At 42.3% G+C, this 27,737-nt stretch overlaps 1 protein-coding gene across 6 annotated transcripts in view; it reads left to right on the forward strand.

Annotated features, from left to right (window-relative positions):
• PLEKHM3 (pleckstrin homology domain containing M3) overlaps positions 1-27,737 on the forward strand; it is a 102,086-nt gene that overhangs the window by 32,442 nt on the left and 41,907 nt on the right. For all 6 annotated transcript variants that reach the window (XM_080600418.1, XM_080600419.1, XM_080600420.1 and 3 more), the window contains 2 exons: positions 13,582-13,727; positions 19,439-19,632. In XM_080600418.1, the coding sequence (XP_080456544.1) occupies positions 13,582-13,727; positions 19,439-19,632 (340 nt within the window). The remainder of the gene's footprint in view (positions 1-13,581; positions 13,728-19,438; positions 19,633-27,737) is intronic.

Genomic DNA, 27,737 nt, shown 5'->3' on the forward strand with positions numbered 1-27,737 from the left:
CCCTGACATACCATCTTTTAGCAACACATATTCTATAGACACATACTCTGAGGTTCAGGCATGAACTTACCCGCTCCGTTCTTCTCCTGAAGCAGAGTTGAAAACATGACCTGAAGCCTCTGCATCTAATTGTAAATCTCAGATCGTTTGAATGCTGACTCTAGTCCTAGGCAGGAGCATGATTTTATCCTGTTTGGGAGTGAAAGGGAAAGAGAGTGAACTCATGTGAATGCAGTTCATTGTCCTTTTACTTTAGTAAAGGCACCTTTGCGGAGCAAATTTGAGAAACTTGTGCCAAAATTGAGCTCTGTGACTAAGTTTAGTTATACTCACTTAAAACTGCCAGCTGCATCAGAAAACAGCTTTTCAGTAGGGTTTTCTTCTTTTCTAAGGGAAGCTGCTAAGGCGCTGCATTTGCCCTGGGGTGGGAGCTGTCTGATGTGGGGGTCTCCTGTTGCTCTGGAACCACACATGGCTCTGGGGGAAGGGGTCTGTGCAGGCCCAGGGCCAGCTGGCTGGCCTGAATCCCTGCCAAGGGAGATCTGAAGCCCAGAAACATGGAGTTGCCCTCAGAGCTGGCTAAGGGTCCATCTGGTTTTGCCGCTCCATAGTGGTCACCTGCATGTGCCTCCTCACCTCTCCACAGTGTACGCTACTTCTTTGGTAGCAGGAGCATGGTGAAGGTGGGCCTCACTGCAGTTACCAGTTTGGTCATGTCTTTTGGGCTTCTGTCTGAATTTAATTCTGTTCTTGGCTACAAACTCTCTCTGTGACTTCACGTCTTGTTTTCCTTGTATTATGTGCCAAAGTCCTGCTGAAACTGAAGGTGCCCAGGTACTACAATAACTGAACTCCATTGGGTACCTAAGAGCTTAAAAAAAATCTACTACCTCTAAAACAGAGACAACAGAGATGTCTTACCTTTAAGGACAGTTGTGAGAATGAAAGCTTCAGGGGGACTCTGGGACAAATAAGCATCCCCGAGTTGGATCCAACCTGTTGTGTTACCCAGCAGACAGGCCTTGTGAAAGCCAAGAAGACTGCAGAATTAACAGCCCCTTTTTAAGACAGTGTCCGAGATTGTATTCAAACTTTATCCCTTTCTTCTCATTTCTGTTCATTCAAAGCTCAGGAGAGGAAGATTTTGTCATTTTGCTTCATCTTCTGACTGAGGCTCAGGAGAGTTCCAAATGGTCATTTCCAGTGATCCAGTGATGATTTCCAACAGGATGAGGTCCCAGGATGACAACACTGTGTGTTTACAATGTGAAATAGGTTTTAGTGTTGCGTTATATGGTAGGGGAGGAGACTTTTCTGTAGGAAAGAGTGGATTTTCTCTCCCAAATATGGAACACTTGTGTTCCCCACAAAAATAAAGTGCTCTGACTGGGCCAGGGTTGCACGGAGTCTTTTCCTGACATACGTTAGGCATTCCCAGTGCTCGTGTGCGCTCCTTTTAGTCTGCAGAACTGAACAAAAACGCTTGCTCAGAAAAATATAAACTGTGATGAGTCTGTGAGAAGCAGGCCAGTGGGACTACCTGTACCAGAGGCTGGGGATACACAGCACTTTGGGAGCACGCCCTTTGCTGTGTGCCCTGAGACCCTCAGAGTTGGTCTTTAAGAGTCAGCTGGAACTTCTAGCTGTTACCACAGCACAAAGAAGTGAATACTTATAACTGGGAGAAACTGGGAAATCTTGTCTGGTTCAGAAGAGCTTGTGCTGAGGAGACGTTGGAGGCACACCAGCAAGCTGAGGCTCTGTGCTTGTACCTTGCTCCCTGCAGGCAGTTTGTGCTGTTCCCCTGCGTGGGCTGCTGTTTAACCTAAGGGGCCTGCTGTTGGTAATTACATCTTGCAGGCATTGAGAGCAGTTTTCCCCAGGGCTACTGGGAGGGGTAAGCTTGGAAAAGGATGAGGAGGGGGGAGGAAGAAAAGTTTTGCTGTGAATTCTTCAGCCATTTAGTGCAAATTCCTGTAATTACCGTCTTTGTGTCCTGTCCCAATGGCACATAATACAGCAGAAGCCTTTCCTAATTGAGACCTTACAGGAGGTACAAATCCCTCCTTTGTTCGGCCTGACAAATTAGTGCCAGAAAGTGGCAAGGTCCGAGTGGGAATCAAAGGCAAGCAACACAAAGATGGAACTTAAGGCTACAGTAATAACCCTCTCTAGTCGTGCAGGGGTGGGAGGGAAGGAAAAGTAATGACCAATGAAAAATGAAGGGTTTTTTGTTATAAATTCCCTTGACATGACAGCGCCTCAGGGCTGCTTTATTTATTTAGGAAAAGTGATTAAATAGTAATACAACAGGGCAGACCATTGTCTCTCAAGCTACCCCCCTTCCTACAGACCCCTGCTGCCTTGGCTAATTGATTGACAATGAACCTCTGATAAAGAAGGTTGTTGGGAGGACCTGATGGGGACAGGGTGTTTTTTTTTTTTCTCTCCTCTTTGCAGTCTTTGTGGGGTTCCCCTCTGCGTTTTTTTTTTCTCTTTTCTGTTTGAATTGCCCTCTGCATCCCCCTTTCCCTTTCTGCTTTAGTAAAACCTTTTCAAGGGACTGCTCCCAGACAAACAGCTGACACTCACAAGCAGGTAGGGAAGAATGTCTGCACCTCACTATTGACAAGTTTATCTTGGAGTCTGACTAGCACTTTTCAACTCGTGATATAAGCCAGGGCGGTGGTGTCAGATGTAGTCATGGGGCAGGGGGACAAACTGTTGATACACTGGAGTCAGCAGGGTAGCCTGAGAAAAAGTTGTCTTTTGCTTGGTCAGCAGATACAAAAGCCTTTCTGTATGTTTCTAATTTTCTCTTAACTGTGGAAGGCAGGACATTATTCCTCATAATCTCAGAAAATGAACTAACAGGCTACTGATTAACAGTGGTGAGATGTGTTTTTATAGACCCTTTTACCTTTGCTGTGACTATTTATATTTTTGGCATTGAACAGCAATACGTTTTGGAAAGTTGAGTTAGCTAGAAACTGCTGGCACTGGAATGGCAGCCACCTCTGTACTTCATATGTTCACATAACTGCAGGCTTGATCTTGCTTTGAGGCTGTTGTGTGGGGTATTACCAGTGTTCCCGTGGGAAGTGTTAGGGGCTCTAAGCTGCAGGGAGATTTGTGAGCACTGATCTGCTCAGGTGAGACTTCAGAGGGACCTAACTCATGTCCTCAGATGGGCATGAAGTTGGTTCTACGTTCAAGCTCGTAAACATTAGGCTTTATGATTTGTTTTTTAGTAATGTAGATAATGAGACACATCTTGTTAGGATGATCTGTTGTTTGGTTTTACTTTTTATTCCTTTATTTCAACAGGATTCAAGAGAAATCCCCAAACTGTTCACATTACAAATTTGGGGTGAGATTCCATCAAAACATGTGTTTGGCAGGTGCAGCATCTTGCAGGCGGAGGTGGCACTTGGTGGCAGCTGTCTCCCTGTCTGGCCATCTACGGGCTCCCGGGGAAGGGCATCTGTCTGTCCTGGAGGAACTTCTCTGAAGGTCTGTCAGGAGCAGATTTCCCCAGCGGCCTGTGCTATTGGTTTTCCCTTGGCTTGTGTCTTCACTTTTCTGTAGATGAAAAAGACAAACAGCCTCTCTCCCTGCCTCCTGTTTTTTTTTGCATAGCTCCTGTTCTTTTAACATCTCTCCTTCTTTTCACCTTTTATTTTTTCCCTCTCTGTTCTTTATTAAAACAAACAAACATTTTTTCAGTGGTCAGTTGCGTCTGCCAGGAATGCCTGTTGCTTTGACAGCACGTCCTAATGGATGTGGGAGTTCTGCCTTCTGCAAAATGTGCTCTGCACTCTTTTGTCTATGTGGCTTTCCTCACTCCTGTTCTGGGGTGCCTTCTGTCTTTTTTTCCCTGCTTTCTCTGTGTTTCCTCACTTGCCAAAAGGATAAATACTGCTATTATAGCACCACTGACTTGCCTGGCTGAACTGAATACCAGGAGCAGAGAAGCCAAGGTTAGTAAATGGGCTATTTCCTGAGCTTGCAGCCCTGTCAGACTGAGCAGCAGGTGGAAAGCTGTTGGCTTTCAAGGCTCTGCCTCTAGTGCTGTGATCCTGCGAGTAGATGGGGAGGGCTCAGCGCAACATAACGTCATCATGCCAGATCGTGCAGTGTCTACTCTTGCTCACTCCGCTGGTCTAAAACCACCTCCTGCTAGGGTAAAATTAAACTTTTTTTTGGTTTTGTTTTTCTTAATAAAAAGAAAGTGTTTTCCTAATAGTTTGCAAGCCAGCAAGTGTGATTAAAAAAAAAAAAAAGCCAGATGCAATGTTGACTTAGTTCAACTTCCCCCCAAAAAACAAGTAGTTGAAAAGTAAGGGTGCACCTTTCTTGAATTTAGCAAATGCCTTGTGAACTGTCATCATACACAGCACCTATTAGATAGCAGCAAGTCGCTGAATTAGAAATAGTAGGGGACAAATCTTAGCAAACTTGGCACAATATTAAAATACAAGAAGGTCCTTTGGAAAGCTGTCAGCACTCTCCTCACTTGTTTAGTTTCACATAACAATTGTTCTCACCTGTCCAGGGCTTTTAGGATTGTGCTTTCTAAGTGCTGCAAGTACATTGTGCTTGTTTTCATTTCAGTTGATCTCTTTGTTCCAAGTCTTCAGCTGCCTTTTTGCCTTGAGACTTTGTAATGTCCCCTAAGAATGTGTTTTGTATTGTAAAGGTTTTATTATTTAAATAGCTTTAGTTTAGACCACAGTCTTCCCGTCTTCTATGTCACTTTCAGGCCCTGTTTCTATTGATTCAGAAGTAAAACTTTAACTGGTAACAGTGGTGTTTCTAAACTCTTATCTTCTCCTGAGCTACGCCAAAACCAGCTGAGCAAAAAGAAACCCTTGTCTATGGCTAAAGTAGTGTTTGGAAAATACACTATGTCTAAACAAGGCCACTGACTTGTTAGGAGGGGTGGGAAGAATGTTTCTAGGCAGGGGTGACTTGAATTTGTGTAGCAGGGAGTACCTCATTTATGGAGGACCTGCATGTTTCAAAACATGAAGTTGCTTGTCCAAGGTGCCTTTGATCATGTGACAGCTCATTTGGGCAGAGATCAGAAGACCTTGCATGGTGTCTCTTGCTTGTTTGAGTTGATTAAATCTCTTACTGTTGATCAGTTATGATCACAGAAGCCATTTAATTTTCAGAGGTAAGGTAAGTGAGCTCTTCACTCCAGTTTTAAAATGGCTTGCCTGTGGGGAAATGGCAGTGAAAACATTTAGCTTTTGTCTAAGCCCATAGCAGTTAGGTCCTTCACCTTCCTGGCATCTGGCTGGCTTCTTCACAGTGGGATTTTCCCCTTCATAGGACTTGGCTTGAAGTTGGCCTGGTGCTGCCTAGAAGGGCAGTTTAGATTAGTACCTGGCCAGTTCAGTGCTGGTCCTGCACCCGTACATGCACTTTGCGATCCTCAACTGGTGTTGTACTAATTTCTTTGCCTCAGCCCTGCAGGCAGAAAAGCTGGAACAGGGGTTTGGCTGATAAACGTGTGTATTTGTCCTGGGAAGTTTAAGGGGTGCTCCAAGTATTGGGATAGGTGACCCTATAACTCTAATCTGTCTGTGAACAACTCTGCAGGTTTTCAACAAGTTGTTGGTGGTGTTTGTTTGTTTGTTTCCAACATAAAATATGTGGGTTTTTATTTTACTGTTACCCATGGTGCTGGGAGAACAAGCTCAGTTCTTTTGTATATGAGCATTTACCTACACTTAGCATAGCCTCTGTGTTGCTCCTTGGCTGTGCCTTGTTTCCTCCAGGCTTGTGGGTGCTAAGTATTAATTCTACTGCCCCCAATGAACTTTTGATTTTTTTTTTGGTCCATTTGTCCTGTGAAACCAGTCCACCTGTATGTCTTGATGAATGTGTTAGTGTAAAGTTCAAACAAGAGACTATCAAAAACAGGAAGTCTGAACGTCTAAGTCTCATCCGTGTCAGGATGGTAAAAACTACATCTGGACAAGTGGCAGTGTTTTCAGCCCCGAAAGGTCCAAACTCTGCAAATTCTTCTCTGGAGATCCCAGAGGTTCCACATGGATCATGTCACAAGAGACCTCATTTGTTGGGTTAGCAGCTTTAAAATCAATCAAGGCAGCTCACATGCCAAAGCAGTGTATTACTGGCAAAACTATTACATGTTCATGAGATCAGAAGGAACGTAAAAGAAGTTAGAGAATAAACCAGAGGCCAGCTGCCGGGAGGGTTCCAGGTTCTGCGTATGGCCTTCTGCAGTGTCAATGGACTCTGGTACATACCTGAGCTGCATCACTCTGAGCCGTGCGTGTGCTCAAGGTAGTGCTGTGGTAGTGATGTGCGACCAAGAAGAAATTCAGCTGACTAACATTGGCGAAGAATATGTATCCGCACTCAATTCACAGCCACTGCTCATGTTAGAAGGAGGTACAAAAGCAGCTGTGTATTTGAACAGAAACAGGGCTGATGATTTCTAGGTATGTTAATAGTCACTGTATCAAGTAAATGAAGCTCCACAAACCAGAAGCCTTCAGTGCAAGTAAATGAGTGAACAGTGCAGGGTTAAGTGGTATTCAAACTAACTGCAGAGCAGGAATGAAAACTGAGTTAAGTAGAGACTCTTTCTGCTGAATGACCTGGCAGCAGCTGCGGACATTGGCGCTAGCTCTGATCACACAAATGGCTGGCCTGCTCTGTATTCTCGTCTGCTTCTTCAGCGTTGAAAACCAAGCATGAGTGTGATGACTTGTAAGATTAGGAATACCATTACTAATTATCCTCAAATCATCAGCTTACTCCTAGCTGACAGGCTTCGAGAGTTGGCCCAGAGAGTGTGTTGAGTCCTTATCCCTGACTAAAGAGCTGGTGAATTACCAGCTCCTGCCACTAAGTCCCTCCATGGGTACTCCCATCCCCTTCTGTCAGGGAGCGCATCAGAATCTCAGCAAAGCACCACGTATTGCAGAGAATAATCCTGTAGGGACACAGGGAAAGAACGGCAAATTACTTGAGGTGTGTGCTATTCTTCGTCGGTGCTGTGGTCCTGGGAATGAGGAGAAAGACGTTTTTCAAAACACCGGGGAGAATGCAAACCGGGCATCTGTTAGAAGAGTCACAAGCCACAGCTGCATGTGAAGCGTGTCTTTATCACTGCTTCTAATTCCCTCAGAGCAAGTTATTTGGGAAAAATGGCATCTTGGCTGTCCTTAGCATTTGACACTAAAGGTGAAAAAAACTGTATTCTGTTGAAATTCAAGTCGGGAGATCCAAGCAAATAAAAAGCCAGTTTCTAAAAGTGAAGTTTTCGTTGTAGCCACTAGAAACACAGCTGGTATTTTGGGTCCTGATTTGTTGATGAAGTCTTAATCCTGACTTATATATTGCGAAGTGTGATCTTAGACTTTGACATTCATGTTTTTTTCTGTGTTTTATTGTGGGGCTTAATTACTATCAGTTTTGTTGGGAAGGTGGAATTTAGCTGTGTAACCTGCAGCATGATTGTATGCTGTCTTCTGCAGTGCATAAGGATAATAGGTACGGAATGTTGTGTGTGCACCTGTGCGTGCTGTCACCTGGCTTTTTTCCTCCAGCGGTTGTTCCTTTGATTGCTCATCTTCTTGGAGAGGGTCACAGACCTGTGTGTTCAACATGACTGACCTAAAGGATGTTGTTTACTGCACCTAACCCTAGCAGTCTAAATATCGGATGACTACCTAAACCAATTGTCATTGCTGGGAAGAAGGCCTCGGTGCCTAGAGGCTGATCCGTCCCATCTGTCTTGGAGACTGTGGGGAACGGGGCTATGCATTATATCTTTAAGTGGCACTGGTGAAGCTGGGAAGGCTGTTAATTTAGGGCTTAGTTTTAAGCTCCAACTAATGGTCAGGGTTTCCATAGACTCAGGAGGCCTTTGGAGTCTATCTACTTTAAAAAAAATAAAATTTGGGAATGGGGGAGTAATGAACACTTTCTTATTTCTGGAGAAGCTGATATGTATGGATTATAATTAAAGCAGAGTTTGTATTCTGCTGAAGTAAATAATGTGGGATTTATATACTGCTTAGGTAATTGCAACTGGATAAGGGTCAAACCCACATGGCTTCAACAGGGAAAAATTTCTGCCTTTAATCTTTTAGCTTTTTTTGAAAAAGTCAGTAAGATCAGAGAGTAGTAGGCAAGGTGAATAGAAGATCAGACTTCGCTTAGAGGTTTAGGAGTTTTGATTATTTCTTTAGAAATAGAATTGCTGTGGAAAAAAAAAAGTAATGCTCTGAAAAGGACAAAGTGTAGATGCAAATTCAAACCTGGGTAGGCACAGGGGGAGCTAAGATTGTATCTCTGTCTTTCTTGTGATTTTGAGTGTTCCCATGGTGGAGTGAATTAGGGCAGATGCACAGAAACATAAGGCCAGCAACTAAAGTATAATTCTCACCTTCTCTTTCTGTTTGTGCAAAGCAGCAATGTTGTATGTCTGTTCTAACACTTAGAAAATTTGTTGCTGTGCACCTTCTGCTTAGTCTGCTCTATGGCTTAATCAAGCTGAAAGCCTTTTGAAGTCCGTGGGTGATTTTCTTTTCTTCATATTGTATGTTGTTTCTAAATGAATTAGCTTCTAAGCTAATCTGTCACAGATTTAATTATGGTACACAATCATGAGGGAGTTGCTTTTTCCTGATACTGAGCAAGGAACTTTATTGAATAAGGAAAACAGTTGTGTACTTAATTCTAGTTTGGTCTTCCACGTTCTCTGTTTCAGTCTGTAGCTTGCTCCAGTATTTTCTTGCTAGACAGATAAAGAAAAAGGTATCTGGATAAAGAAGTTTTCTGCGTCAGCCATGACCATAAGAGTTCTGCACCACCCTGAAAGTGGCAGAAGTGGTGTTTTCTATACTTTGCAGAAGAGGAATTGTATTGAAGTATCTTGGATTCCTCCTCCATGCTATCTCCTCACCACCACCATAAGTCAAGGAGAGACTTGTTAAATATATATATATATATATATATGTATTTTAACCTTGTCTTCCTGTAATTCTTTCCTCCTAAAGTCTTAACGTTTGGAGATGAGCCTCTTGATGTTGATACTCCTGCTCTGCTCACAGATTTATCATTGAGAGAGATTCATCTGTGCCCAGCAGCACTTTCTTGTGCTATTTTTTCTAACCCCTCTTTTCTCTGCTTGATTCTAGTGCTGTTTTGTTATATTTTCTGTGATGAAAGGTTTGGGATTATTCCTTCCCTCACTTTGCTAACAGTATACCGACAGCCACGCTTTTTCCATCTGTAGCTTGCTCTATAACATCCTTAAGGCAGGGATGATTTTGAGGTAATAGTAAATTTTAGAGTATTCTTCTCACTCTAGGCTCAGGGCTTGCCAGACCTTTGTACAGATGTTATGTGGATAATAATCTGTATGAGCATTAGGAATAGGTGAGAGAAGATTGCTGAAAGTAGTGTTGCTTTTTCCCCCATCCTGTGGAAGCTGCTTTGTCTAGTTACAGGCAAGTATTGTTTCTACAAACATAAAATGGTCCCTTCCCCCCAGGAAAAGCTGAGTTGCGTTACTGATCTCTGAGGTGGTTGGCTACATCTGACCGCCTTGCAGGGAAGGATGCTGAAGAGTTTAAAGCCAGGAATCTGTACTAGTTTTGCTTCTGGTAAACATGATGGCAAGTTTATGTACCTGAATGGCCAGGTACAGGATTTCCAAGGGCGTTAAGCCATGTGCTATTCCTTCCTCCTCCTCTTTTTCTCTTCCTCTTGCTCATTTTTTACCCATCTTAAAAAAAAGCAAAGTAGCATAAATGGTCTATGCCACAGAAATATGTTTGTCACACTACATCACTTTGAACTGCATAACATCAAAGAAAATCAGTGCTTTGATAACTTGATTTGAAAGAATTGTAGAAATAGCCATCATTATGAATCACAACAGATAGGGATGGAAAGGATGGTGATTTTCCAAAAGCAGTGCTTGTAAGTTAAGGGAAAATGTAGGTGCCTGTGCCACACTCCCTTTGCAGAATATGGTTTACTCGAAGATATGAAGCACCATACTTCATACAGAGGGAAATACTCTGTGTAAAAATGCATTTCTGAGAAACAGAAGCATGGACTCAGAGCAGTACTGGAATAAGGGAGAAAGCAATGCATGCTGCTTGGGTAGAAACTTCTTCCACTTCCTCCTCCTTATAAAGCCATGCTTGCCTACTGAGACCCTCCTCACCTCAGAGACCTTCAGTTGTTACGCGCTGCATGTAGCCCTCTGCGGGCAGGAGGAGGAGGGAAGGCCCCCAGCACTTCTGCGCTTTGTCAGTCATGTCCAGAGGAAGCTCTCGTCATAGACTGGAGCAAGTTTCTGGCTCTAGGAGATGGTAGGATATTGGGCCTTACAATAGGGCCTTCTCAGCTACAAACATTTCAATTTAGGATGATGTCAAATCAAAGCTAAGAGGTCGGAGTTTAGCATATTGTTGCCATCAGTCTAACTAAGAGGAGCTAGGGTGCTAAGACAAACGAGCAGCTTGTGGAGTGGCAGGGAGTGCACTAGCAGTTAGGTGAAACTGGTGCATCCCGTCCCATTGCCATCCTCACCCCCCGGAAAGGTAAGTGTTGGCTAGTGGGGAATGTTTATAAAAGTTTTAATGGCGTTGAGTTAGGAGACATCAGTCACATTCAGCCACAGCTTTATCACTTGTACTGCATCAGGTGGCCCAAACACATTGAGCTAAAAAAACTCTGCGTGTCATTTACCAGCCTCTGTTTCATCCAGTGTGAAGGGATTGCTGTATGTAATGAATGCTTCAACTGGAGTCAGTTGAGGCATCAAGACTGATGCTACGCTGCTTTTCTGTGATACCAAATTCAGAGGCATCTTGTGAAGAGAAAGACTTAGACCCTTCACCACTTCTTTCAGCCATGCTGGCGCAGAAAAGCATGCTGTACCAAGATAGTGCTAACACAAACATTATCCTTTCTGAGGGCTTGCTCCTGTTTAGCTTTGGAAAGGGCAAGGAATGCTCTCTTTTGTGTATTACTTCATCTTGCTCCATGAGTAGAGGAGGGGTCGTATTTTTCTGTTTCCCTTCCAGAGGAGCAGGATTTACCTCTGTTGCGCTCTTAAAAACATGGGCTCCATAGCAACAGTGTGAGTACCTTCTGCCAGCATCTTGCAGAGCTAATAGACAAGTATCTTGTCAGATGAGCCGGACTGTTTTTTTCATGTCTCTTCAGCTGTTCAAAACCTTCACCTTGATGTATTAAGACATTTTAAAAATAAAAAGAAAAATTCTATATGCACTACCGAGTACTGATACTGAGCTTACTACCAGGTGTGCCTGCTGACTTTATGCATAACAGCATTGTGGAGCAGGACTGCATGGGAATTCTTTTGAATGACTGGTCTGGAAATTGCATTTTTTAAAAAAGTACAGAACAGAAAAGGAAAGAAAGGACAGGAAAATGCTTGCTTTGCACTGAGGGAAATATGAAGTTTTTAGGAAAGAATCAAATAGTTCAGTTGGAAGGGACCGTCAAAGATCATTTGGTCCAACTGCCTGATCACTTCAGGGCTAACTAAAAGTTAAAGCATATTAATGAGAGCACTGTCCATTTCTTGAACACTGACAGGCTTGGGGTATTAACTGCCTCTCTAGGAGGTTGTTAGCTTCTGCATTCTGATCCCAAGCCACAATCATAGGTCATCTTGTTTTGTAACACATTGCTGAATTATTTGTTTTGACTTTACCCGTATAAAGGCACATCTGCATCACATTTCTGCCCTAAAAAATACTGCCTTGCAAAAAGTGCTGCCACTGTGTACCATACACAAAAATATTTCTATAATGACAAAAATCTACAGTCATATTTGGCTTTTCTCTTTAATAATTAGCTCAGATGAGATCACATTTTTGCATTATGTATCTTGAGTAATATCACTTGATATGTGCTTATGCTTAACACTCATTTTATGAATGGTAAAGGAGGAAATACTAGCTCAAGTATTTATTTCATCAACTGAACTCTGTTCATGTTTGCATTTTATAAGAAACTGCATACCCTCACTGCAGGAAAAAAAGGTGGGGTGGATAGAAAGAGAGGACATGTCCCACACTGATTTATTCGATAGTGTGTATTGCAGAGTCAGTGGCCAAATGGCTCTGGAGTGTGGAAGTGGAGGAAGTGAACTAATTGTGTCGGTCAGGTTATTCTAATGATTTTGATTAGAGCAGAGAGGACATGGTAGCATGAGCTAATGGGGATAAGGAGGAGTTCAATTTGTGACTACAGTAGTGGAGCTGCAAGCTCTCTCCAAATAAGAATAACTTCTACTGGGGAAAATAAATAAATACTTTTTCTCTGAGACAAGTTGCATAATTACAATAAACAGAATCATAGAATTATTTAGGTTGGAAAAGACCTCTAAGATCACCAAGTCCAAAAGTCCAACCGTTAAATCAGTTATAGTGACAAAAGCAGGCAGTCAGTTTACTTCTGCTTGTGAAACTTTAACCAGTATTTTTACTGTAAAAGTAATGTGCAAGGATTCTGCTAATCAGCATTACTAACCAGCTCCAGCAGAAACTCGCAGCCTGCAGCACGTGCCAGAGAGGGGCTCTGGTGCTAATTGTGCCTATAGCTGTAAATGTCACATGAGGACACTAGCAGTGAAGGAAAAGCAGAAATACCATCGTGTGCCGTGTGAAAGAGGTGTTAATAACAACCACAGACATCTCATTATGCCTTACGCAAACATTTTTAGCCTCACTTCCTGAACAGGTAGTTTAATGTGACTGTGCCATCTGTCTTCCAGCCCTCCACTTTAATATTTATTATTTGAACCTGTTTGCCCATTTTAGACACAGCTGAGAGAAAGGGAAGGGTGTCAGATACTGTGGTTTTATATGTGTTTTGTGAAAACGGGTGGTTAGCTGAAGAAGAGGTCTCAATTAGTTCTTCTTTATTAGTTAATGCAGGGGACTGATCTGCCCCACTACTAGAGGTCATCGAGTACTTGTAGTCAGTGTGACTGCTGCTCGCAGTTAATATTCGTGATCTGGCTGTGCTTTGCCATGTCCATGCCAGTTCTGTGGTGAAGTCCTACCTGCCAAGTCAGCATCCCGTCTGGCTGTCAGCAGGGGCTGGCTTGCGCTCCCCCAGGCTGTGACTGCTGGCCGTTCTGCTGGGGGGGAAATGGGAGCTGTCTGGAGCATGGTCTGGTATTTTCTGTCTGGACTTCAGGTCATGTTTCTCAGATACCGGTGGCTTTTAAACGCCTATCCTTTCACAGTTGGTCTTCTGCCTTTGTTTCTTGAGAGGTGCTAAGTACCCTGTGACTGCTCTTTGAACTGTCCTTAGATGCCCAAGTTAGTATATGTTTTTTTCAGCACTAGTCCAAGAAGAGAGAGATTTATTTATCTGTTTTTAAGAGAAATGACTGATTGTGGAGTGTTTTGTTTTTTTTTTTTTTGCTTGTTTGTTTAAAAAGACCTCAGATGAGGGAATAATTACTTTTCCTACTGCATCCTGAGTGTGCACCTCTGGCATGTTGTACAAACACAGTCTTTTTTCCTCTCCCTTCTCCAGGCTGTCAGCGCTCCATAGGCTTGTCCAATGGGAAGGCCAAGGTGTGCAGCTACAGTGGATGGTATTACTGCAGTACCTGCCATGTGGATGACAGCTTCCTCATCCCTGCACGGCTGGTTCATAACTGGGATACTTCCAAGTACAAGGTAATCTCCCTGAAGGTTGGTTTGCTAGCGAGTGGAATTGCTGCTTAGATAGAAACGCAGACATCACAACAGGTTGAGGGTTGAAGGCACTGTCTGCTAATACTGTCTGCTTTGTCCCTCTTGCCAGAGTGAGCCTGGCCTGATGAATCCATGTGCTCTCAACAAGATGGATGTTTTAATCCCAGTTTCCTTAGCCATGCCCAAGGCACTTCTCCACAAGAGCAGCTGTAATCCTCCTTTTGGTGGCGTTTTTTCCATCCTTGCATATCTAGTTGTTCAAGAGACAGAGGGACAGACCACTGAAACTTCTAACTTTTGCAGTTATTAGGCCCTTGAACAATGCTTGTTTCATGAGCAATTGGGACTACAGATTGATGCTGCTTAGCGATGAATACTAAAATTGTGAAAATGCCCATTGGAAACCAGCATAACCCAAACATGTTGCTTGCAAAAGGCCAGTATATCCCATCTTTTGGCACAAACATTTCCAGAACACGAGGACATTGTTCCAGCACTTGTTTGGGCCAGATAGTCAAAAATAACATACAGTAAAAATTCTATCGTTGTTCACTTGCTACACAAGCAGCTTTTGTAAAACTTCAGCAATCTGCTGTTGCTGCTACCTCAGTGGCTGGTTGCTAGATAGTGGAAACTGATTACATGCCTTAAAGCGTTATGCCAACAAAACATGGGAGCATTGTTGTTTTGCCATCACAGAGGGCATATGCTGAAGCAACAATGAACTCATAAGGAAACCAGATCATACTATAGCTTCAGACACTGTTAGCAGAAGCTGTTTGATGTTTTGTGTCTGCGAATATTATTATTATGGGCTATTTGAAAAGGAAAAAAATAACCAGTAAGTGCCCTATTAGAGGAAAAGCAGCTCTCTTGAGGAAGAAAATTTGTCAGAAGAGGAGATTATTAAAAGGTAGCCAGAGCCTGCCATCAGGAAAATGATAGTCTTGAGCCGTGAAATGCAAGTTTTTTCAGAGTTACAAAGCTCCTACATGTGGAGACAAAAAATGACTCCCTTTCCTAGAAGCTAGGAATAAATATTTAAGAGTTCTTTCTTTGGACGCTTTTGCTAAGGACTAAGCTTGCTACTCCAGAGCATTACAGGTAGCTCTCATATGGAGCAAGTGGACGGTAAGATGAAGAGACTTCATATCAAGGTGTCAGTGATACTGCCAAGAAAATAAACTGGTTTGGTTTCTAAGCCTGCGGGATAAAAACTGCTCTATGCTCTGTTTCCTGTGGTCTTAGGTATAGACAGCTGAGGGAAAAAATGAAATGGGACTTTTAAGCTTAAGCTTTCATTGAAAATCTAACCTACTGAAACTGTTGCAGTGAGAAATTAATTTTCACTTTTTGTTGACAGGCAGAACAGTTGTGAGGTAGCATGGGAACACACCAAATTCTGTGCCAGTCTCTCTGCCAAAGCACTGAGAGAGGTGGTTTTAAGTAAGGAACACCATTGCTTAGTATGAAAAACAGTACAGCATCCCCACCTATTAAAGTGGGAATTGAGACAGGGAGGGAAGGTCAAGGGGACATCATGTACCACAGCGGCAGTGTTGCAACTGAGCTGAGATCACCAGTTGGATCTCCTCAAGTCCATCCCATCCATGTATAGGACTAAAGTAACAAATAGTTCTTGTTACTTTTATGAAATCTTTTTTTTTTAATCATTTTTTCTTTTTCTGTTCAATTCTGCGTGTGTGCTTTTATTTTGTCCTTGCCCTATGCCCATGTCAACTGAGCAGTGCTTTTCTGAGGTAGGCCACACATTACCTGCACTTTTACATTCACATCTCCTTTTGCCATTCAGAGATAAGGTTTGATATTCGTTTCTTCTGTATGGTCTAAAAAGCAATTTAGTGCTGGCTGCCACATTTAATATTGGTAATGAAACTGCCTTGATTCCTTAGCAGTGTGTTGATTAAATGTGCTGATTTGGCAAAGACAGATATCTTGTCCCACTTCCTTGAGGTGATCTTGGTAGTATTAATTTCCTTTAGGCTCATTTTCAAAGGAAGGTCACTTAATTTATCAGCATTTCACCTCCTGTAATTGACCAATGTGCCTACATAAAGCCATGCAGCAATGTCCCAAAATGAAGCTAAGCAACAGAGCTTCTCCTAAACACTCAGCCCTGCAGCTCTCAGGCGGTGCAGTGATGTCTGAAAGTGGAGCTGCTGCAGTGGGTGACTCTCTCCAGACAGCCTTGTAGCATACCCCAGAGAGGGCCTGCAGGAAGTGAGTGTGTTAGGTACACACAGTGTATGATGGTCAGAGCTGAAAGAGACCTTCAGTCTTCAAAAACTTGTGTATTTTGCACAGTCTAAAATGTACCTGTCAGTTCACTAAATGGAAGAAAAGTGAATGAAGAGTTTGAAAAATTGCACTTCTTCCCATGTCTTCCCACTGCCTTTTTCTTTCCCCTCTGCAGGGGTTGCTGGGGTCTGTCATATCTGTCTCAGGCAAAACAAGCGCCACAGCATACTCTAGGACAGGGACTTTTATGGTGATATAATGTAATTGGGCATGTTTCTCTGCTGTGTTTCGTGAAGTCCTGCACACCTGAGTAGTATCTTGCATCAATTAAGCTTTGTAAATGGAGAGGTTCTTGTGTGCTTTTGGCAAGACAGGACATGAAAAAACAGAAGCAGTAGAAATCTGTAGTTGTCTTATCATACTGTGTTGAAAAACAATGCACTTAACACCTGAAAGCATGTGGATAAGAAAACAAAAATCCCCTTGGTTGCAATAAGAGCTCTTTGAAAGCACTTGGTGGTTAAATGTGGGTCTTCTGTCATAACCAAAGCAGCTGTTCACTCCCAAGTAGTTTTTTTTTTCTCCTGTCTCCCTACTGTTTTCCTATTCGTGTTTTTCATGTTTGTGTGAAGAAAAAAGAAAGGAGGTAATCTTTTGAACATCCCTTCTTCCTTTTACTTATGCCAACTGTTTTCCCTGGTTACACACAAAACCCAGTAAGTTCTGCAGTTTGGTTCAGGTAGATTCCAGCCTGTGCAAAATGCCAGACAAACATAGCAGGAAATGAACTCCCTGTGCCAAAAGCTTCAAGGGAAGCTGACTCTGGTAAATTGAGTTCTGAGCTGTAAATTCACAGCCTCTAGAAGAGAAAGGTCTGGAAATGTTAGCATCCATCCTTGTTTGACATTTAAAGCTAAAACCCTCTTGCAGTTTGCATCTTCTCATTCGTGTTGGCATTTTTAGTAGTGTCGTCAGTCTGCCTAATAAAACTGAGGGAGTGTGAGGATGCTAATACAAATACTAGTGTTACTGGCTGATAGCAACCTGCATTGTTATGACTGCCTGACCAGTCCCATTATAAGGTTGCATTTCAGCATCTTGTAACTTTGCTAGTCTTGGTAGCGTGAGTTAATGTTTTACGTGAGCTATGTGCCTCTGTCAGGCCTGCAGAGTGAAGCCAACACCTACCTGTCAGCCAGTGATGCTGGGCAAAGCTGCTTTTCCTGTAATCAAACTCTGCAGGTACATTGTGTTGACAAGGAGAAAGGTTCGCTTCTCTACTCTTCCCTCAGGTCACGCAGCACCAGAGCTGAACAGTAATACTTTGTCCTCTGGGATTTCTGTTTGCCCAATAAAAAGCACATGGGGCTACACACTGAGTGATGGAGTGGAGCTGCTCTTTGTCCAGCCTCTGCACTAATATAAAGCAGAGCTCTTGTGAAGGGAAAAAAATTGTAGTGCATATGTACTGCAGAGTCACTCAGGTGTCTGCAGTTCTGGCTTCTTTTTTTTTTTTTTTTTTGGTACAATGCAGACTCAGGAGAGTTCCCCTGTACAAGGGTACCAGTGTGCACAGGCACGGATGTAGCACTGAGACAGTAATCCCCTCTCGCTGGCTCCTGAGGCAGCAGGGCAGGTGCATGAAGAGCCCATCACTAAGACTACCCAGGCTATGCTGAGCACCTGCTCTTCCTGGTGGGAGGTGGTACTCGCTGTACCAAGCTTTCATGGGCCTCCTAGGGAATCACTGCATAGGTAGCTTAATTTTCTCATCAGTGAAAGATGAATAATATTTACTGTAGATGCCATGGTTAACAGGAGGTGGCTGAGATATTGCAGCAAAATAGTTTTAACGATTATAAAAGCAGTTTGAAAGTAGTTGTTTGACTGTGGTCTCTTGTACACTTCAATTAGCATGTCTAATAAAACTTCAACATTGCCAGTGTTCAAAAATGTGACATATTTGGAGTTTATGGGGTTTGGGTCTATAAAATCCAAGTTGCCTGTGCTGCTCCTTACACAGCATGTCACCTGTGTGTCCATTCAGACTGCACAATTCCTTGTATATGCGTTGTTTTGGAAAAAGAAAAAGAAACAAGTGGAACATTTTATAGAAAGGAGTGAGCTGTTTAATATAGCTTCAGGACCTGGGGAATCTCTGGGGTTATGATCTGATGTATTTAAAATTATGCAGCTTATTATCTGTGTAGTTATTGGTGGTAAGGCTGTCCTTGGCATTCTTTATTATATGTTAATTTATGTGTTGTGGAAAGGTTACATTTAGGGCTAGCTTCCCCTGTGAATAGTTAGTAACCCGTGCTGTTACTGGAAGTGGTGCTATTTATAAGGATGCATATTTCTTTTGCCTACTTCCTACCTTACACCACCAGAAAGGAAATGACATCCTGTATCTCAAGAGCCTATGATGTGCCCTTTCTCTCTTCGTTAACTTCATAAAAAGTAGTACAGTTAACCTAATTCATCCCTCCCTCAACTCAGCATAAATACTAGTTTAAAGGTCCAGGAGGACTAACTGAATTGTGGAACACATAGTATTTCCATAGCACGGTTTCAAGTGATTTACAGCTCATTTCAGGCAATCCCACCATCTCTTTTCCAGCTGTGATGAAATGCAGAAATTAGGAATGAGTGGGAATTTCGTCATCTCACCTCAGCAAATAGGAGCATCTTTTCTAGTGGGAATAAGAGCCCCACTCGTTTATCAGGATTACGGTAGCTCTTTACAGGTAGAGATAGAACAGAGCATTATGATGAAAATGGCATAAGAAGAATTTATTGCAGATGAAACATTGCAAATGAGTAATACCAGTAAAACCCAACTGTATTTATCTGTATTAAAAAAAAAAACACCTTGATAGATGTGCTTCCGATTATTTTCTTTTTACATTATTTTAGCCATATTGGCTGAGCATGAAACAAATGGGTATAGAAATTTGTACTGGAATTCTGTATCCTGTGACAGCACAGTATGACTGGATTTGCAGTGTACGTGTTTCCTTTTCCAGTGTTGTGCCTTGGCACTTACTCAATCACTTGTTTCTTGCCAAAAAGAAAGCAGCACACAAACACAAAAATATTAACAGGGAAGAAACTTGATGATTACAGTTTTTAGACATAAAAAAAATAAAAATCTAGTAAGCTATGTTACCCTGCAGTGAAAATGTGGCTGCAAATATCACTGTACTTTGGGTAAGTAAGCAATTATCTCACGCACTCAACTTTGATGGGCTTGATGAAGTTTGAATTGGCTATGAGCAGGGACAGTTGTCTCTCTCTCAGCTCTGTTTTCATCTGCAGTTGGTAATGGAATAAGATTGCAAATGCAGAGAATGGCTGACAAATCACAGAAGGGAAGATCCGCTTAAAAAGATTTGGGAGGAACGCCCATCTAAATTGGTTGTTTTGTTTTTCAGGTATCAAAGCAAGCCAAAGAGTTCTTGGAATATGTGTATGAGGAGCCATTGATTGATATTCAGCAGGAAAATCCCATGTTGTATAAGCATGCTGAACCTCTGGCAACCATTGTCCGCCTGAGACAGCAGCTAAAATCTCTGCGAGCCTATTTGTTCAGCTGCAGAGCAGCAGTGGCTGAAGATTTGCGTAGAAGGTAAGAACCGCAGAACCACAGAAAACATGCAGTACAAGGATGTAGTTTCCTTGTCTTGTCACTTTTTTTTTGTTCTCATGATCTAGTCCTTAAGACATTACCCATTTAGAAAGATGTGCATGTATGGCTTGTAGTGGACTTCCCTGGGCAGCTGGAATATCTACTGTCAAAAAAAATGGTTCTAGTAGATTTTATAGGGTCTATACAGTTGTTCTTGACAACTGTTACCTCAGAGGTCACACATTATGGTGAGTATCCTTTACTGATGCTCAGGCTTCTTGACTGTGCCTGCGTATTTTTAGTCAGATATGATACCTCGTGCTCCTTGCCACAGCATCTGGCTTTCAAGTACTCACAGTATAGTAGCCCCTGTCAGCACCTTTGAACTAGCTCGTGGTATGTCAGAGCATGAGAGAGGCTGGAATCAAACAGCTTTTGAGCACTTTTGCTCTCCTCTGTGATATTATGTCACAGAAACGTAGAGGGAGATGTAGTCCCCTAGCAAGTGACCTAACTTGTGAATTATGTGATACTAGAGCAGTCATGTTCTTGCCCAGCCACCATCTTTTCCATCCATTACATGGCTGTGCTGAGTGTTTTTTTTACTGGAAAATAACATGGTCACAACACAGCAGAAGGTGTTTCCTATTGAGTTCTGAGTTTTCCTCAGTGGAAGCAGGAGTTTCATAAAAAGTGAACTTCATTTTGGAAGTCTGTTCAGCTGCTGCAGCATTTCTCTAACAAGATAAAAATGAACAGTCTTCTTAAGACCATCATGCCATGACTGTGACCTTAAAAAAGCCAAGTCACTTTTGCATGGTTCTCCTGAAGAGTTGGGGAGATAGCTCTGCCTATGCAGTGCTGTGAGGTGAGTGGTTCCATGTGCAAGCATCTGACTCAGTCGTTAATGCATCTGTAAGCTTTTGTAAGACAAATCCACAAATAGGAAAGCCTGTGTTTTGAAATTATGAGCTGTCAAAGGACAAGAAAGCAGGTGGCATCAGTGACTGTGTTTTGAGCATGATGTTTTAGGGTTGGGGGACATGAATTCTCTGAGAGGAACAGGAGACTGAACTATTATCCCAGGTGAGGAGTGAGGTAAAGTCTGCTATTCAGCAGATAACCTGTGTCATTGCTTCGAGTAACTACCTCAAAAACAACAAAGAGAAGGATGTAGCAGCAGGTTTCTGGAGAGAGCACTACTGAGTTCTTGTAGCAGACCCGCTGGGTCGTCAGTATGTGTTTGTGTGTCTTACTGCTCAGTTCCTATTACTTGATAGGGCAGCTTGCAGCATTTTAAAAATTAGGATGCTTTTTCTGTTAGTGAAGAAGATAGTATTATCATGCAGAGCTGTCTTGCTCTTCAGCTATAATAGTTTTTCCTATGCCATCATCTTTGACTGCAATAAAACTAAAAGGGGAACAAGACTTGTGAATGCTGCTCTTCAGGAAAAGTGGCAGAAAGGGAATTATGCCTTCTGATTAATGCTGAAGAAAAGAATGCCCTGATTAAAATAGACAGGAGGAGGCAGAAGAGACTGAAGGGACTTGGGTATGAGAATGAAAGAAAAAAGATCAAAGGAGGTCTAAACAGAGAAATCAATGAACTAGAGACAAAGGGATGACAGAAAGCCAGGAGAAGGAGGAGACTTGAAGAGCTAGAGCTGAGGGAAGGAGATGATAGGAAAGGATATAAAGAAATGAAGAGTTAATAAAGAAACCAAGACAAAGAAGGAGCCCAGAAATTTTCCTCCAAAAAGGAGAGATGACAAATGCTCAGGAAATGGACAGAAGGGAGAACAGACAAAAATTAACACAGAAATCTGTGTGTGATTTTTTTCTTGAAGTGGTGGACTCGGTGGAGAGAGAGAGAGAAAAATCATTAAAATATTATGGTAAGCATTTAACACCACCTCTGCTTAGGAAAAAAGGGAGAAGTAGTATCAGTGTGTGCAAATATCATAGAATCAGTGGTTTGGGTTGGAAGGGACTTTAAAGATCATCTAGTTCCAACCGCCCTGCCATGGGCAGGGATGCCACACGCTAGGGGATCATCTAACCTGGTCTTGAACACCTCCAGGGATGGGGCATCCACAACCTCTCTGGGCAACCTGTTCCAGTGCCTCACCGCCCTGTGCGTGAAAATCATAGAATATCCTAAGTTGGAAGGGACCAACAAGGTTCATCAAGTCCTCCTCCTCCTCCTGTTTGGTGGCTGTAGCTGGGTGGTTGTATTTACTGATGTATTGGCTGGGTGCTACTGGAGGCTTGCTTTCTGTATCAGAAACAAACACCCAAAATGTCAGGAGGGGAGATGAAGCAAGATGATTCTTCCTTTTCTTATCTAAGGGTTCCTTTGCACTGTCTCAAATTAAAACTCTCTGTGGTAGAGAGAAGGACCCCAGCGCAAGAAGGGTGAGAATGTTGAGGCATTGATTTTGTACAAGGAAAGCATCTCCACGTTGGTTGGACTTGCTAAAAGTGCTGTAAAAGGCAATGAAGGAATGTTTTAAAAGCACAAAACGCACCTTAGAGTCCAGCTCCTTCTCAGACTGTAAATTCTGTTGGAGTGAGTTTTGGTGCTCAGTTGATTCCTCGGATCTCCTGAAAGAGGTTTGCAGAGATGGAAGGGAAGAAAAGCCCTTTTCTAGGAAGCGATTATTCCTTGCTCTAGACTGGTCCCAATGGCTTCGCTTTATATGTGTAGTATCACAGCATGCAGACCCTCACTATAAATGTAATGGCCTTGCAGAGGGCTACTGACAAGTAAATGAAGAAAATAAAGGACCTAAAATTCCCTTTGGTTCTCACATGGGCAAGTTGCAAGAGAAGGAGGAGTTTATAAACAATATGGTGAGACAGCATTCCTAAATTTAGTACTGTTTCCGAGTTAGAAATGAAAGGCGGGGGGAGAGAATGCAGTTATCTGTCCAGCTCTAAAAACATTCTTTTTCTGCTTGGTCTTCACCTTAGTATGTGAATGACTATTAATCACAAGCAAGTGAACACAGCATCTTGAAGACCTGTCAGACCCATATAAACAGACTGAAACAAACTGTTAATATTGCTGTCTAGGGAGAACTAAAAACAGACTGATTAATTGTATTGGCACCTTGCTGCCTTTGGGACACTGATAGAGCCTGCCTTATTAGGGAAAAGCAGATCACTCTGAGGTTTCTTTTATTAATACTATTTGCATTATCATCATCTTTAAATCTATACCTTGCTCTTGAACCCAGATCACAAAACGAAGATGGCAATGAAGTTGGAAACTCTTGGTGTCCTCTGGGAAGACAAAACTGTTTACAGTGCTTACAAGTCCCTTTTTCTGAAGAATTCCAGATGGCTATAAACCAGGTTAGCTCAGGATCCAGTTGGTTTAAATGTGGAAATGTTATTTATAATGCCTGGTGTGCATAGATAGGTACTTTGGGAACTTCATGAAACTTGGCATCTAGCAGGGAACTTGGGGCTGAACCATAGCATGAACTTCAAAGAAGCAAGTGACTAGAAAGAAAGGAAGAAAAAAGGAAGAAAGGAAAAGAAGTGGAAGGAATCCTAAAAGTAGCTGGAAGGCTTACAGTAACAGTGGTCTTCATCAGTTATAATGATTAGTTTTCACCTACTGCTCCACTGGATTCTAAACTCTTTATATTTACAAAAAATAAAGGAAACCAGACTTGGCTGAGAGGAGAAATAAGGCCCTCCACCGGTGCATATCGGCAGCATTTTGCAGAGATTAGCCAGTTAAGACTCTGAGCCTGTTGGTGAGCACCCTGTTTTACAAGGGATGTTGTTATGCCTAGTTTGCTGTGGCTGTCACTTCAACATTGCAACAGACATAACTTGCCTCAAATGTCTTTACTCGACAAGTTCTCTCTTGTTTTGGTTGCCTTGCTTATGTGGATGCTGTTCAGACTGAAGCATACGAGACCAAAACCTAGAGCCAACATAGAATTAATACAAGTGGAGCTGTGCAAATCCCACCTCAGCCTGCTGATTGAAGAATAATGACTGAATGGCACAAGGAAACAAGATTGAGTTGTTAAAATTGATAGCTAGGAAGGGAGCAAGAATCACCACGTCCACTAAATGATTGATTAAGTTATTCCATGAAGCTGTGAAGAATGGTGCAAGTCTTACTCTGGTTTTGCTCTCTCCCTTTAGCCTCTAGGCATGATACACACTAACAATGTGTTCCTATGCCGTAGTCTGTCTTCATCTGTTCTTGCCATGGTTGAAGGCTTTTCAGGTCAAAGTATTGCCAGAGTGGTTTTATGGGAAATCTTCAAGGTATTTCCATGTCTACTGTAGTGTAAGGTAACTTATGTTAACCTTGGAGCTCTGTCTGGGCTCTCTGCTCTCTCAGTTACAGCCTAAACTTGCAGTCTAAGTGTTGCTAGCCCAGATATTACAGACAGATAGCAGTGGCATGAGGTAAGATTCTCTGCAACAGATTCCCCTGTACATAAGTGCTCATCCCAGTGCCCTTTCTCTGTAAGCAGACATTCTGTACGGTGATGAGAAACTATATGGAAAAACTTCCCATAGACGTTACTTGTTGTCTCCTGTCATCTCCAGAACAGCAATGTGTTGGTCCTGCCTAGCAGAACTCCAGTGCTGGATGTATTTCTTAGTGTGTTAAAAAAAGACCAAATCAGAGCTTTCTGTTGCAGGAGGAAGTTAAAGGTACGCTTTTAGTGCTGCAGACATGTGGTCCTGGCTGAGCCTGCTGGTCTGTCAGAACGAAGCAGAACAAGCCCAAATTCAGTCATGCTGAACAATAGAGTCCTGTCACTTCCTACAGTGTGGCCTTAGACATATCACTTCTGACACAGGGGTAGATTACTTTCAAAATATTTGTGTGGCAATTGGGGAACCTGTCTAAACACATCACAGGATTCCCGATTGATCTTATGCAATCACTATACCACCAAATACCTCACATACATGAAACTGGGGCTATGGCAGGTCATCTTTCAGGCCAAGGACAACAGAAGGTCATTAAGTCATATTCAGACTGTCAAAGGAGTGTTTTTGTACATTTTCTCTGCAATGGGTAGGCCATTTGAAGAGTGGAAAATCCCAAAGCAAGAGAACAAAGACACAGCTTGTGAAAGCAGTAGACTGTACAAAGAAAGTTCGAGCAGGAGAGGAAAAGAATGATGTGATTTAATAGCACAGGGCTCTTGAGTTAAGAGAGACCACCACCACCAACAAGAAAAGAAAATGTTTTGCACAGGTAATTGGAAAGGAGGGAAAGAATTGCATTTAAAGAGGATATCTGGATATCCTGAGAAGATCCGGTCTTAAGACCAAACAACATCTAGAAGTGAAGAAAGTTGAGAAAACAAATGCAGAAAAGTATGCATGTGCCACTTGTTTTATATTGATACTGCATCTGTGTGGTCATTGTACTAGCTAACATCAAGCATGTCCTGTTTGTGGAGCTCTTACAAACACACCACCTCTTTGCTTTAATTCTTGTGTTTTTGAAGAAGTGACTGCATTTTCAGGCTCCTTCCAAGTTAACATCATAAAAAGCACTTAGCTAAAACTATAGAGGGCTCAGAATGGAGCCCTCTTTGAGCTTTCATTTCAGCTAGAGGTAACAGCTGGAGCAACGAGGTGTGACAGAGCAGCCATGGGCGGAGGCAGTACTCTACTGTGTGTTTAAGCCAAGGGTAGATTAAAGCACACAAGTCAGTGTGCTACCATGGTAGGCATGCAGCTGAGGAGCATGCCAGGGCATATGTGATAGGTTTTCCAGTGGGTCTTCAGGTTCGTGTTAGCATTTTCTGGTCTAGGGGCACATCTGCACCTCCTTGTCAAATAGATCAGTAATATTAGACACCTGTCAAAATGGTAGTTTTCATTCTTTTTTTGAGGCTGGGTTACTTTTAAAAATAGTACACTGATTAAAAAAGTTCCTGTTAATTGTGGATGTCACATAAAATATTACCTATGGATGCTACTATTAAATATTACCATTTTCATTCCTGTGTTTTTATATCAGAACTTGCAGCAGCAAACTGCAAGGATTCAGAAATATACCTGACAAGAACAGAGAACATTTTCTTCATCTTCATTTCATTTCAAGTTAATTGAGGAGGGATCTAAGCTATTTTGATTTCAAGATGAAACTGTGTGCCTCTAACTAATTTTATGCATCCTGCTTTTAGTGTCAGTGGTACTTGATTCCTGAGTTTGATTTGTAGTAATTCTTGCCTTTCACAATGTTACCACAAACTTACAGAAGTAATTTCAGAATAGAGAGAGACTTTGTGCACTGCATTTTAGTTTGAAGTTTATATCCTGGTTCAGGATTGCTGATGAATGATGAGAGTAACTGTTTTAGGGATGCTCACTGGGCATTTCGTAATGGCATGAAACACTACTTTACCTGGACATGCTTGACAATAAATCTAGCACTTAGTGTGGGCTGAAGTTATTCAGGGAACGGCTGCTCCCAGAACATAACTAGAAGAGTGTTCATACCTCACAAAATTGAAATGGTTCACAAATGCTTTTTTACCAAATGCCTATAATTAGGGGGAAAAATCATTCATCTGATGTAAACACTTCAAGAATTAAATAAGCGGTGCCTTTCAAAATGCATTACTATTTTTATTTTATTAATGTATTATTACCTTTTGACTTCTGAATCACCAGGTTTCCCAGGACTCCACTTCCCTGAGTAAGTTTTTGATTTGACTGGAATGTTGGAATTCTCCTCTCCCACCTTTCAGTAGCTGGGTTTTCCAAGGAAATGTGGTATATCAAAAGCTTGAATCAAACTATATGAATTAGAAACACTGGAAAAGAATTCTACCTTTTTCCCCTCATCTGTGTTGCTGTTCTCTAACTGAAATTAATGTCAAGTGAATTGCAAGAGAAAACCTAGCAAGAGATGTTGTTACCCTGCCACATATATTCGGCATTACTGGCAAGTTGCTTACAGCCCTCTCTACTTCTTAAAAATCAAATAGTAACTCCAAAAAAATTGAGATGCTGTCAACGAGATCAGAGCGTGTGCTGCTCCTCCTGTGTGCTACACACACAACCACAGCTGTTGGCAGTGCACGCTGCAGGGCTTTGAGAGGTTCTGTTCCCTCTCGTTCAGGGGTAAAAAAATGTGTTCAGTCTAGCGGGAACAGTGGAAAGCAGCATGTGTTTGCCTGTCAGCTGGTGCAGTAGCTTAAAAGTAAGTTGTTCGTGGTGTAAGTTGCAGTGCCAGGGTATGAACTGTGCTGGCTGAGGAAATGGACTTGGTATCTGTGGTGCTGTGCCAGCTATGGGTGTAGCAGCTTCCTGCAAAGGGGTGGAGAGGACATCTGACTGTGGCTGTGTGCTAGACCGGTGCATCTGCATCTCCCGTGAGTCAGAGCTCAGTCATACAATTCTCAACCTGGTCAAACAAGACACTCCTGGCTGGCACATGGAAATCGTGGTGCCAGCTTCCCCTTCCCTCCCCGCCCCCGTCACCGTTTTCAACAGGCTTTGTGGTACAAGAGACTTGATTGTGCCCACCTGCCAGCTAACTGGATTTTCTTTTGATTGTGGTGCAAAAAGAAGAGTTCGCTTTGCTTATCGCGTTTGTACTTTGGTTATAGTGTCAGGCTCGGGCAGATTAATTGGTTGTAGCCTTAGCAGAGCTGTCAGGGTATTTAACCCATTGGAGAAAAATTACCCAAGCTGATGATAAACAGGCTTTAAATGCAGAGCAATTACTTAGTGCTAACAAAGCACCATGACTACACACTTTGTCCAAATGCAAAAAGCAAAGTCTTATCAGTGATTCTGTTTGCAGGAGGACACTAAAAGATAACCTTTGTTTGTGCAAATACTTACCTGATAAGATCCTCTGAAAGGGAACGGATGAAATTTCTGGCTCTATCTTGCCTGAAGGTTGTGCTTTAGACTACAATGTATATCAAACAAGAAATAATAATCACAAACTGAGAATGTTCAATTCTCTGTTTAGTTGGACCCAGAGTCTCAGATGGTGAGTTTCTTTCCTGCTTGCATAGATTGCTCTCGTTTCTAGCACACTCCAGTAAAGCAATTTAGAGACCTTTAACCATTAGGACTTTGGATTTCATTGT

This window comes from Anser brachyrhynchus (genome assembly GCF_964034855.1).
Source record: "Anser brachyrhynchus genome assembly, chromosome: 7".
Lineage (NCBI taxonomy): Eukaryota > Metazoa > Chordata > Aves > Anseriformes > Anatidae > Anser > Anser brachyrhynchus.